This window comes from Solanum pennellii, chromosome 8, assembly GCF_001406875.1.
Source record: "Solanum pennellii chromosome 8, SPENNV200".
In the NCBI taxonomy this organism is placed as follows: Eukaryota; Viridiplantae; Streptophyta; class Magnoliopsida; order Solanales; family Solanaceae; genus Solanum; species Solanum pennellii.
The window spans coordinates 62,343,880-62,356,364 of NC_028644.1; the positions used below are offsets into that span (position 1 = coordinate 62,343,880).

At 33.8% G+C, this 12,485-nt stretch overlaps 1 protein-coding gene across 16 annotated transcripts; it reads left to right on the forward strand.

Moving 5' to 3' along the window:
* Positions 1-3,659: 3,659 nt before the first annotated feature.
* On the forward strand, positions 3,660-8,294 carry LOC107027803 (mitochondrial import inner membrane translocase subunit PAM16 like 2-like). 16 transcript variants are annotated; one of them, XM_027918852.1, is made up of 6 exons: positions 3,701-3,857; positions 4,453-4,678; positions 6,003-6,053; positions 7,589-7,676; positions 7,842-7,972; positions 8,038-8,294. In XM_027918852.1, the coding sequence occupies exons 3-6, from the start codon at positions 6,051-6,053 to the stop codon at positions 8,131-8,133; spliced, it is 318 nt and encodes a 105-aa protein (XP_027774653.1). In that variant the 5' UTR covers positions 3,701-3,857; positions 4,453-4,678; positions 6,003-6,050; the 3' UTR covers positions 8,134-8,294. The 16 variants fall into 16 exon arrangements, 12 of the variants coding, with proteins under 12 accessions (XP_027774653.1, XP_027774652.1, XP_027774650.1 ...); XM_027918851.1 differs by having other exon boundaries at positions 3,702-3,857; positions 4,453-5,754; XM_027918849.1 differs by having other exon boundaries at positions 3,702-3,857; positions 4,453-5,754; positions 7,642-7,676.
* Positions 8,295-12,485: the final 4,191 nt, after the last annotated feature.

Sequence of the window (12,485 nt, forward strand, 5' to 3'; positions counted from 1 at the left end):
GCCTTGTCCCAAGACCCCCCCCCTCCCCGGGACCTCGAGGCACCTGTGCCTTGTGGTCCCCCACCTCGCCCTTAAAAAAAGCTCTTCAAAACAAAATTTATATACCAAAAGATTTTAGTAAATCATTGAGAGCCTTGAGTTATTCATTTAATTAAATTAGTCTAAAGTATTCAAAGTTAGAATTAACCAAAACAAAAATAACTAAATACAATCCAACTATTGAGAGAGAGAGAGAGAGTAACACTGTATAACAGTGTATATAGGTCGTATATCAGCTCCTTCCACCGATATGTTAGCTTTGGTTTTGAAAAGGTTGACTTGAACAAAGAATGTAACAAAGGAAAGGATTTAGCGATATTTTCTTTTATTTTCAATTAGATTTATTTGTTAATATTATCCACTAATAAATATTGGCCTAACAATGCTTGTATACGATGTTATATGCAAAAGGTAGCATTCAAGTATATATAAATCTGTTAAAAAGGGGGAAAAAACAGACAAGCTCAGAAAATCAGATTTTTTACTCAAATTAGATGAAAAAGATGTCACAGCAAAATTATAAACACAAGATGGAAGCCAAATGAAAAGCATAATTATGACACTATGATGGAATCACTGAGGCAGTGAACAATACTAACATACTCATTCAAGTTCTAAAAAAAATTCAAAGGGTAAAACAAAGTGCTTGACCAAAATGGACTGATTTAGAACAAGAATATGGTATTTAAAGAGAGAACTAAACAATGATCATGAATTATACAATAGTAGAAATAAAATCACTTAAGAGAAAAAGTGATACATGTAACAGTGAACACACTTAAAAATGAGCATAAATAGTTTCTAGATTAATCATCCTATTTTGAGCAAACTAAAACACAAATGAAATAATGAAACATTGACAACAGATAACAAATTAAAAGAAACAGGACATCCCCTCCAAATTCTCTCCATTAACACCATTTTCTTTGAAAATTTGACGATAGCTTCCAAGCTTTATATTTTAACCATAAACCTACATCATGGCAAAACAAGAGCAGTAACACAATCTGAATTGTTGTTGATTCCCTCGTGGATGTATTTTATTCCTCAAACTCGTGTTTTCTCGTCTCCCTAAAAAAAACACCTTAATCAAATGGATAGAGGTCAGACCACATAGGATATTAAGAAGCTCTACTCCCTGTTAGAGATTTAAGTAACTAACCATATAGAAGTTCTATTTAACAAAGAAAGAAACAAAAATATATATACCATCTAATCCATCTAACATCAGATGCTGCTTACTTTTTGAGGCAATGCAATAAGCCCAAAGTCAGAAACTTGTAAAATGATCCAAATAAGTACAAGACACAAACATAAAAAACACCGCCATGTAGTGCGCTCAGCGCGAGGGACTGCACCTTGTGGTGCGAGACTCGGGTCCGGCATTGGGATTTGTATAGCAAGCCCCTGTCCCCCTGAGTTACATGTTCTGTCCTCCCCTTTCCCACCTTGGCGAGTACATCTTAAATTCTAGATATTTCCATAACATATAATTTAAAATTGATGAAACAATTCATGAGTCTTGTATTACTAAGCTAGTTTCAAAATGATCTTGTAGTCAACCTAGAGATCACAAATAATTAAACAAGGTTGTTTGTATAGGATCCAAACTCATGGTGATACACAAAATATTAGTTCAACAGAAATTCAAAACAAACACAAACAGGAGCGGAAGAGCAGTGAATGAGATTGCGAACAGTAGCAACAACTTGACCATCCATGAAGCTATGAAACTAGATTCCCCTGTTACATATACTACCTTTCCTACTCCACTATTCTTAGGATCCATTCCATTCCCAGATGTTATTCAAAAACAATACAGAAATGTAATTCAATTTGGCCATAAGGCATATATACGAGTGTTTATGGCCTTGGAAGTATTCACCAAAGCATCACTTTATTCATTAATTTGATGTTGTTTGTTTCATCTCAATTGAATTACTAGAATTCATCAATATACAAGAAGAATGGTTTCAGCAAAACAAAATTGTATGCTTCATTGCTAATTCTAAGAAGTAACATGAGAGTGAACTATTACCCATGTCTGATATACCAAATCCCCCATTCCTACAAGTTAATTTCGAGGTTATATATAAATTATTCGATCAATCAACTAAACCCCTAATCCGAAAATGGGAAAAAATAAACTATACAATCAAATCAACTAAACCCCCAACCCTAAATCAGATGAAAATGGGAAAAAGTAAATTATTCAATCAAATCAACTAAAACCCCGACCTAAATCAGACGAAAATGGGAAAAAAGTACCTGAAATCTAGCAGTGGCATACGAAAATTGATTGAAGAAGCATACGAATATCTCTACTCATTTTCCAATTTTATTCTCGTCACCATCATTTCGCCATTTTCTTGCTGCACACACCCACAAAAAAGTAGTTTTGTTTGATCGAAGATGAAGTAAAATTGAACCCATCTTCATCGCCTAATTTCATTGCTACTGTGGAAGAGTATGATAGTGAAGAAAGAAGAGAACAAACTATTGTATTTGTATTGAAATGAAAAGAGCCGTTATTTGTATTTGAAATGGAAATGAAAAATATCAAAATAAAGGAAGCCTGGCGTCAATTCTTAACGTATATAATAAAATTTATAAAATTCCAAGGTTTTTTATTTTAATGAAATAAAATACTTCCCCCACCTATATTAACTCAAGTTTTGAGTCTTTTTTTTGATTTTTAAAATAAATTTAAATTTTCAATCTTCTTTTAAAATATTCTTTCAATTTTACCCTTTTAAATTAGAATCGAAATTAGTTATTATAATTAATATTTATTTTTTATAATAATTAATAGCAGTAAAAATAAACACCTTAAAGCTACTTCAAAACTTAAGTTAATGTGAAATAGAGAGAGTAAGTATGAACTAATTAATTTAAAAATATAATCTACTAACTAACTAATAGTACTAATTTAACAAAAAAAAAAAATTCAAGTGAATTTTTAATATTCATAAAATATACTAATTAGTTATACACATGATTATATAAAAAACATACACATTATTTCAAATTCATAAAAAGTGGCAAAACTATTTTAAAATAACTTGAAAAAAATTGTAAATATTATAAAACTAATTATCTTAGTTGCCTACTTTTACTTCCAAATTCAAAATGAAACTTTCATAATAAAATAAGTATTGTTAATGTGCCTAATTAGAATCAAGTTTCACTTCATATAGTAACATAATTATTTATCATTCCAAGTTGTTCAAAATTCTACAGATGATACACCAAACTTTTTCTCACTTCGATAAGTCAATTAGTAATGAAGAACTCATACAAAATTCTAGACCTAAAAAATTTAACTGCAATAATAAGAACTCTTGCCGATGTTATTGACTACAACTTAAAGAGTCCAAAGTAACCCTTAATAGACAACTTTGTAAAATAAGGTTTGAAGAGATGGTTTCGATATAATGGGAAGAGGGTCATCGTCTTGTGAAAAATTAAACGGTTGAACCACTTTTTCGACGTGGTGGTTCCCCAACTCATTACGGAGTTCCTCATAAAGTTTTTTCAAAATTAAAGTTGGGGTACTCTAAAGTGCCAGATCTATAGGAAAAATAGCAAAAGTTGTGTAATTTCTTTAAAAAAATCTGTTAAATGTGAAAAATAGGGTTAAAAAAGGTGTGAACTACGTGTTGGTTACCCAACTAATTATGGAAATAAGTTGGGGGTTTTGGCTATAGTTTAGTGTCTCACCTCTCTTCCCTATCCATAAATTTTCTCCAATCTCACAACATAATCCTTTGGTTCCTTGGAATCAGAGGGTTTTAAGCTTGAAAATACTGATTTAAGTGGTAAGGGTCTTCTTTTCTTTATTTTGTATTAAGCTTGAATCTTGTTGCTTTCTCCAAACTCGTTGATGCTTAACTACTATGTGCATGTTTAACTGGCCTTATTAATAAAGAAAGGGAAACATGTTTAACATTTGATTCTAGCTTTTTTCTATTTTCACTATGAATAGTTATTTATCTTTGCTGTTTGGTCATTTCTTAGATTACACATAAATGTAATATAACTCTACCGGGCACGAAGGCAGCCTGTCCCGAATCAACGAAGCTGTCAATCACACCTTGTAATCACTTAGTTAGCACCTTGGAGATCAATTTATACAACATGAGATTGGTCGAAATACCTTTATGGAGGAAGGAGATGGTACCTTAGGCACTAATGTGACAGTCGGTTTGAAAGAACTGAAACATAGCTTCTGAAATCTCCTCTCCTGATCATGATAGCAATCTCGCAATTGTTCTTGAATCTCTAGCAAATGTCTTCTAGATTCAAGTATTCTTTGCTCCACTTTAGAGAAGTCCTTGTTATTTAACTGTTTCATAGCAACTTTCATTTGCTTTAACTTGTTCCAAACCTTCACCATGTAAGTGCCCTGTACAGGCACTTTGCGCAATGTCCATAAAGTCTTTGTGGTGACTCAGGTGATTAAGAAACCTGAAGGGTCTGGCGTGCTTCCCTTTTATCTCTTCAATTGTGACACAAAAGAAGGACATGATCAGAGAAGTGTGGGTCTTTTGCATCAACTTGCAGATGTGGCCATAGAGTCATCCAAGAAGGGTTCACAACGGCCCTGTCAATTCTGCCGTGAACATGAGAATTTGTCCAGGTATATAACCTTCCAACAGTCTTAAGCACGGACAATCCAGTATTAGTCAGTAAGTTCCCTCCTTCACCTCAGCATCCTGAATTTGGCTCCCCAACCTATCGTCTAGATTTAGAACAGCGTTGAAATCACCCATTATCAACCATGGTTGTTGATTGGTGGGTTCCATTCCTTCAAGCAGTTGCACATGTCAATCCTATCCTTGATGGTATGAAGTCCATAGACTGCAGTGAACATTAAACTTATATCCCCGTTTCTTTGATGAATAGAACAGTGCACCAGTGACCTTTTTCATTTGATCCATACCAGCTCCATTGGGGAAAGACTTTCTTCGCTATGCCGGGAGCCTTTTGCTTTGTGACTCGATGTTCGGTTATAGCTGAAACTACTATGTTCTCCTTCTTTATTACTCAAGGCAGCTCTTTGTGTTTGAACTGCTTATTGAAGCCCCTTACATTCCAGGAGGCTACTATCATTGAGTTTTCGGTAAGGGTGAATCAGGAGTCTTGTCCCCTCCGTGTCTGCTATTCTGCCCCCTTTCTACCACGTCCATTGCAGCTTGAAATACCTGCTGGAAAGTAGTCTCAAGCAGTGGACTAAAGCAATTATTAAAATCACCTTGGGCTCTCTCTTGACTGGTGCCAACAAGGTGTTTGCTGGTAGACTTCCCCTTTACTTGTTTCCATCCCTCATCATTTACTATATGGGTTACAACCTCTGGTCTTGATTCAGTCCCAACAGCTGGCTGATCTTGTTTATTTATCCATATCTTTTGATTTTTCTTACTCGTACTTTTTGTCTGCTTTGGTTTATTCTGTTTAAGGGCCTATTTATGTGGTTTAACATTGCAAATATGTCCAATTTGGCAGCAAGATGGACAGTATTGCAGACACCATTCACACTCAATAGTTTGATCAAACACTTCCCCGTAAAAAATTATTTCGTGTACGGGCTAAAAGGAAAGTAAGACAAATAAATTATAAGGGAGGGAGTAAGTGAGTGGAAGAAAATGCATAGCATGGAAGACTCATGAAGGAATTATTTCTTTGCCGTGATACTTTTAGTCTGATATGTTGTCAGTAAGATTTTTTTCTAATCCGGATATTTATGTTGCTGCTTTCTCCAAACTCGTTGATGATTAACTGCGTGCATGTTTAACTTATTCAAAAACAAAGGGAAACATGTTTAACATTTGATGCTCAGATTCTAGCTTCTTCTGTTTTCACTATTAATAATTTATCTTAATGGGAACTAGTCATATATGCATTCAAGTAGATTTTGATTCTTGAATCTGATTGATCTTCCATGTTTTTTGGTCGTTTCTTAGGTTACACATTGCCGATTTCCTGGTTAGAGCCACCTTAGTATATCAGCAATGGTATGTTCTACTGTTATCTTATTTATTATTTATTGGTATAATGTTTTCCAGGATATGCTTGCCGATCCATTCTTCCTTGAATTTGAGTATCATTGTTTGGTTGGTTTGTTGGGTTTTCTTTAATTGTTTAGCTGGTTTATAGAAGTCTTTAAAATTACTTTTGATAATGTTTGGATCTTTGATTTTAATTCTTCAACCAATATCAAATTGATACACTGTTTCATTATGGAGGGAGGAGGGAAACGTTGATGTATATTTTGGGACTCAAAATGTTAGTCACCACCTTTGTGCTTAATGAAATGACTCTAAGTTTGTAGACATGATTCCTTATCTCCTATAACTGTCCTTCTAAAAGATATAAATCTGGATGATATTCAACTCAAGCTTTTGGTAGTGGTAAGAGCGCAATGCTGGATGTGCGGGTTTCTCTGCTCTTTTGGTATACTCTACTTGTATTGATCTCCCAATACTGATCAAATCATTTACATTATAATTAGCAAATGGAGCAATATGAGAAAAAATATCATGGGTGGGGGATTTTTAGGGGTGGAGATTAGCTGACAAAAACACAAAAAAGACTTTATCCCACACTTGTTGGATCTGAATCCTTAACTATTGTTTTGCACAATTTGGACCCATCCATATCCAATATTCAATAATTTAAGTTATCTATCACTAGAGTTGCACATTTTCTATTAATATGCAAAACATTAACAAGCTCTAAGCAAACAGTAGACCTAATGTAAACTTTTCAACATGACTAAACTGTAATTTCAACTAGTTATGTTCTATTTAATTTTGTTAAATATGCATAAATTCCAAGAGATTGTAGGTTTACTCTTTCTCTTAACACATTCTGATTATAGTTTCACATTTATAGATTAGTGCATCAGAGATCAACATAGGACATGATTAAACTTTCTCAAACGACCTTCTCTCATTTTATCCTCTATGGGTGTTACTTGTCCCTTCTGCTGCACACGAACATTTCTAGTCTTGTCTGATTTTGTATATCCACAAAGTTCTGAATAAGTGTGATTTAGTCCTTTGTTTTGCAGTGTTCCAGTTAATCTTTTAAGGGTAGTCACTGTTTAGTTCAAATGTGGCTAATGTGATTGAGGTCAATGAAAAATGAATTATTTAGTTCAGCATCTAGTTTTTACCTCTAAGCTTTTCAAAGTATTTGTCTCCAGTATGCTTTTGTTCCTTCTGCCATTGTTAATTATGCTTCCGTTACTTAGCTAGGTTGCACTGGCAACCATATTTGATGGCTAAGTAAAAATAGTTTAATGAATAATCATGTGACCTCCCCTCTGCCCCCTAGACAAAGTATTGTTGAGGATTCATATTAATTGACTAGTTTTACATTGGCTATTGCACCCCTCCTCTTTTGCCCGAGCTCCCCCAGGCAAAGTAATCCCCCTCATAAACAAAGTAAAATCATAAAATTTGAAACTCTTTCACCAACATGGTTCTTACTTGAAATGGTATCTTATTTTGGCAACTATACAATCATGATGTTGATCTTGAGACAGGCTGCAAAAATTCTTGCTAATTTAATTGTAATGGGCTCTTCTATATTGGCAAGGGCTTTTGTTCAAGCATATCGTCAGGCATTGTCTAGTAAGTATCTTCTGAATTCATGTTCCTGTTCTTTTGAAAATAATTAATCTGAGTCGTTCTGTTCTGCATCATAAGTATTTTGGGGGCTGTTGGGATGTTTGGTTTGTTTTCTCTTGCTTCCATGCACATCTTGCACACTTTGTACTTACTCTATCCTGATGGAAGATGCCTCGAAGAATGGTGTTGCTCAAGAAGCAGTGCAGAATATAAAAGCAGCTAGCAAAACCATGACGGAAGCAGAGGCAAGACAGATTCTTGGTGTCACAGAGGATTCATCATGGAAAGAAATTGTGCAGGTTTGTTTAAGTGTTTGCCATTATCTTGTGACACATTAATACATTGCATCTCATTTTTCTTGCAGAATTATGAGAGCTTGTTTGAGCGAAATGCTAAAAACGAGAGTTTTTACCTTCAATCAAATGTACTTTACAAACTTAAAGAACCAGTAACAAAATAAGAAAATTAGTGCTGATAGAAAAGTATTAGCCAATTTAAATTCCTTTTTCATCCCAACTTGTCAAACTCCCACAAATTGGGAACCTTTATAAAAAAAATAATTATGCAATGATCTGTAACACTATAATAATGCGTGAGATCTCAAAGAATTGTAGTTCTGAACTGTTTTATTTCACTTTCTTTTGTGGTAATTGATTACAAAAATATCAGGAAAAATTACATATTCACACATTGTGATGAACTTGCAAGTCAATAAAATTAAATGTATGATAATTAGGGCAAAATTATAAGAAAAAGATGAATGTCAAATAGGTCAAAGAGACTGGGTCTACCGCGTATATCTCGAAAAAGTAAGCAAGTTTACAAAAAGAATCGCCACAAAGAAATGCTCGAGAAAAAATCTACGGCCATTTGAAGTTTCACGAAATGTGACTTTAAAGAAGTACTTGTGAAAATTTGTACTTCAAACGGACATAAAACGCGCATTCGATGTCCGATCGAGCCGATTTTTTTTTTCAACTTGATTATTTTTTTGATATCTACGGGGAAAAATACCACGCACTGCCATAGGACTTATAGTTTCACGTTTATCAATTTTTGACCATATATAGGGCAAAATTATAAGAAAATATCATAAGTCAAATCGGTCAAAGGAATTGGGTGTACCGCATAGATCTTAAAAAATAAGCAAGTTTTAAAAAAGAATCTCCCAAAAATATGCTCGAGGAAAAATCTACGGCCATTTGAAGTTTCACAAAATGTAACTTTAAAGGGGTATTTTTGAAAATTTTAACTTCAAACGGACATAAAACTCGCATCCGATGTAAGTTCGAGCTGATTTTTTTTTCCAACATGATTATTTTTCGATATCTACGCGAAAAAATAACACGCACTGCAATAGGACTTATAGTTTTACGTTTATCGGTTTTTGACCATATATAGGGCAAAATTAAAATGAAAAATCAAAAGTCAAATCGGTCAAAGGGATTAGGTCTACCGCGTAAATCTCAAAAAAATAAGCAAGTTTTAAAAAAGAATCGCCCCCAAAAGATGCTCGAGGAAAATTCTACGGCCATTTGAAGTTTCACGAAATGTGATTTTAAAGGAGTACTAGTGAAAATTTGAACTTCAAACGGACATAAAACTCGCATCCGATGTCCGTTCGAGCTGATTTTTTTTCAAACATGATTATTTTTTTAATATCTACGCGAAAAAATAACACGCACTGTCATAGGACTTATAGTTTTACGTTTATCAGTTTTTGACCATATATAGGGCAAAATTATAATGAAAAATCGAAAGTCAAATCGGTCAAAGGGATTAGGTCTACCGCGTATATCTCAAAAAAATAAGCAAGTTTTAAAAAAGAATCGCCCCCAAAAGATGCTCGAGGAAAAATCTACGACCATTTGAAGTTTCACGAAATGTGAATTTAAAGGAGTACTAGTGAAAATTTGAACTTCAAACGGACATAAATGCGCATCTGAACTCTGATCGAGCCGGTTATTTTCCAACCTGATTACTTTTTCTATATCTATGCAAAAATAATACTATGCAGTGCCATAGGACTTATAGTTTTAGGTTTATCGGTTTTTGACCAGATATAGGGTAAAATTATAAGGAAAAATGAAAGTCAAATGGTCAAAGGTATTGGATCTACCGCGTAGATCTCAAAAAAGTAAGCACTTATAAAAAAAGAATCGCCCAAAAAAGATGTTCGAGGAAATATCTACGGCCATTTGAAGTTTTACGAAATGTGACTTTAAAGTGGTACTTGTGAAAATTTGAACTTCAAACGGACATAAAACGCGCATCCGATATACGATAGAGCCAATTAATTTCCAACCTATTATTTTTTTTGATATTTACGCGAAAAAACACCATGCACTGCCACAGGACTTATAGTTTTACATTTATCGGTTTTTGACCATATATAGGGCAAAATTATAAGGAAAAATCAAAAGTCAAATTGGTCAAAGAGATTGGGTCTATCACGTAGATATCGAAAAAATAAGCAAGTTTAAATAAATAATTGCCCTCAAAAGATGCTCGAGGAAAAATCTACGGCCATTTGAAGTTTTACGAAATGTGACTTTAAAGTGGTACTTGTGAAAATTTGAACTTTAAACGGACATAAAACGCGCATCCGATGTCCGATCGAGCCGATTTTTTTCCAACCTAATTATTTTTTTGATATCTACGCGAAAAAATACCACACACTGCCGTAGGACTTATTGTTTTACGTTTATCAGTTTTTGATAATATATAGGGCAAAATTATAAGGAAAATTCAAAAGTCAAATCAATCAAAGAAATTGGGTCTACCGCGTGGATCTCAAAAAAATAAGCAAGTTTCAAAAATGAATTGACCTCAAAAGATGCTCGAGGAAAAATCTACGGCCATTTGAAGTTTCACGAAATGTGACTTTAAAAGGGTACTTTGAAAATTTGAATTCCAAACGGACATAAAACGCGCATCCGATGTTCGATCGAGCCAATTTTTTTCGAACCTGATTATTTTTTTGATATCTACTCAAAAAATTACCACGCACTACCATAGGACTTATAGTTTTACGTTTATCGGTTTTTGACCATATATAGGGCAAAATTATAAAGAAAAATCAAAAGTCAAATCGGTCAAAGAAATTGGATCTACCGCGTAGATCTTAAAAAAATAAGCAAGTTAAAAAAAAATCGCCCCAAAAGGATGCTCGAGGAAAAATCTACAGCCGTTTAAAGTTTCACAAATGTGACTTTAATGGGGTATTTTTGAAAATTTTACCTTCAAACGGACATAAAACTCGCATCCGATGTCCGTTCGAGCTGATTTTTCTTTCAAACATGATTATTTTTTTGATATCTATGCAAAAAATTACCACGCACTGCCATAGGAATTATAGTTTTACGTTTATCGGTTTTTGACCATATATAGGACAAAATTATAAGGAAAAATCGAAAGTCAAATTGGTCAAAGGGATTAGGTCTACCGCGTATATCTCAAAAAAATAAGCAAGTTTCAGAAAAGAATCTCCCCCAAAAGATGCTCGAGAAAAAATCTACGGCCATTTGAAGTTTCACGAAATGTGACTTTAAAAGGGTCCTTTGAAAATTTGAACTTCAAACAGACATAAAACGCGCATTCGATGTCCGATCGAGCCGATTTTTTTTCAAACTTGATTATTTTTTTGATATCTACGCGAGAAAATATCACGCAATACCATAGGACTTATAGTTTTACATTTATCGGTTTTAACCATATATAGGGCAAAATTATATGAAAAACTGAAAATCAAATCGGTCAAAGAGATTGGGTCTATCGCGTTGATATCGAAAAAATAAGCAAGTTTAAATAAATAATTGCCCTCAAAAGATGCTCGAGGAAAAATCTACAGCCATTTGAAGTTTTACAAAATGTGACTTTAAAATGGTACTTGTGAAAATTTGAACTTTAAATGGACATAAAACGCGCATCCGGTATCCGGTCGAGCCGATTTTTTTCCAACCCGATTATTTTTTTGATATCTACGCGAAAAAACACCACGCACTTCCATAGGACTTATAGTTTTACGTTTATCAGTTTTTGATAATATATAGGGCAAATTTATAAGGAAAATTCAAAAGTCAAATCAATCAAAGAAATTGGGTCTACCGCATAGATCAAAAAAATAAGCAAGTTTAAAAAATGAATTGCCCTCAAAAGATGCTCGAGGAAAAATCTACGGCCATTTGAAGTTTCACGAAATGTGACTTTAAAAGGGTACTTTGAAAATTTAAATTTCAAACGGACATAAAACGCGCAACCGATGTCCGATCTAGCCAATTTTTTTCCAACCTGATTATTTTTTTGATATCTACGCAAAAAATCACAACGCACTGCCATAGGACTTTTAGTTTTACGTCTATCGGTTTCTTACCATATATAGGGCAAAATTATAAAGAAAAATTGAAAGTCAAATCGGTCAAAGGAATTGGTTGGGTCTACCGCGTAGATCTAAAAAAAGAGCAAGTTTAAAAAAAAAGAATCGCCCCAAGAAGATGCTCGAGGAAAAATCTACAGCTGTTTAAAGTTTCACGAAATGTGACTTTAAAGGGGTATTTTTTAAAAATTTTAACTTCAAACGGACATAAAACTCGCATCCGATGTCCGTTCGAGCTGATTTTTTTCAAACATGATTATTTTTTTGATATCTACGCAAAAAATTACCACGCACTGCCATAGGACTTATAGTTTTACGTTTATCAGTTTTTGACCATATATAGGGCAAAATTATAAGGAAAAATCAAAAGTCAAATCGGTCAAAGGGATTAGGTCTACCGCGTATATCTCAAAAAGATAAGCAAGTTTTAAAAAAGA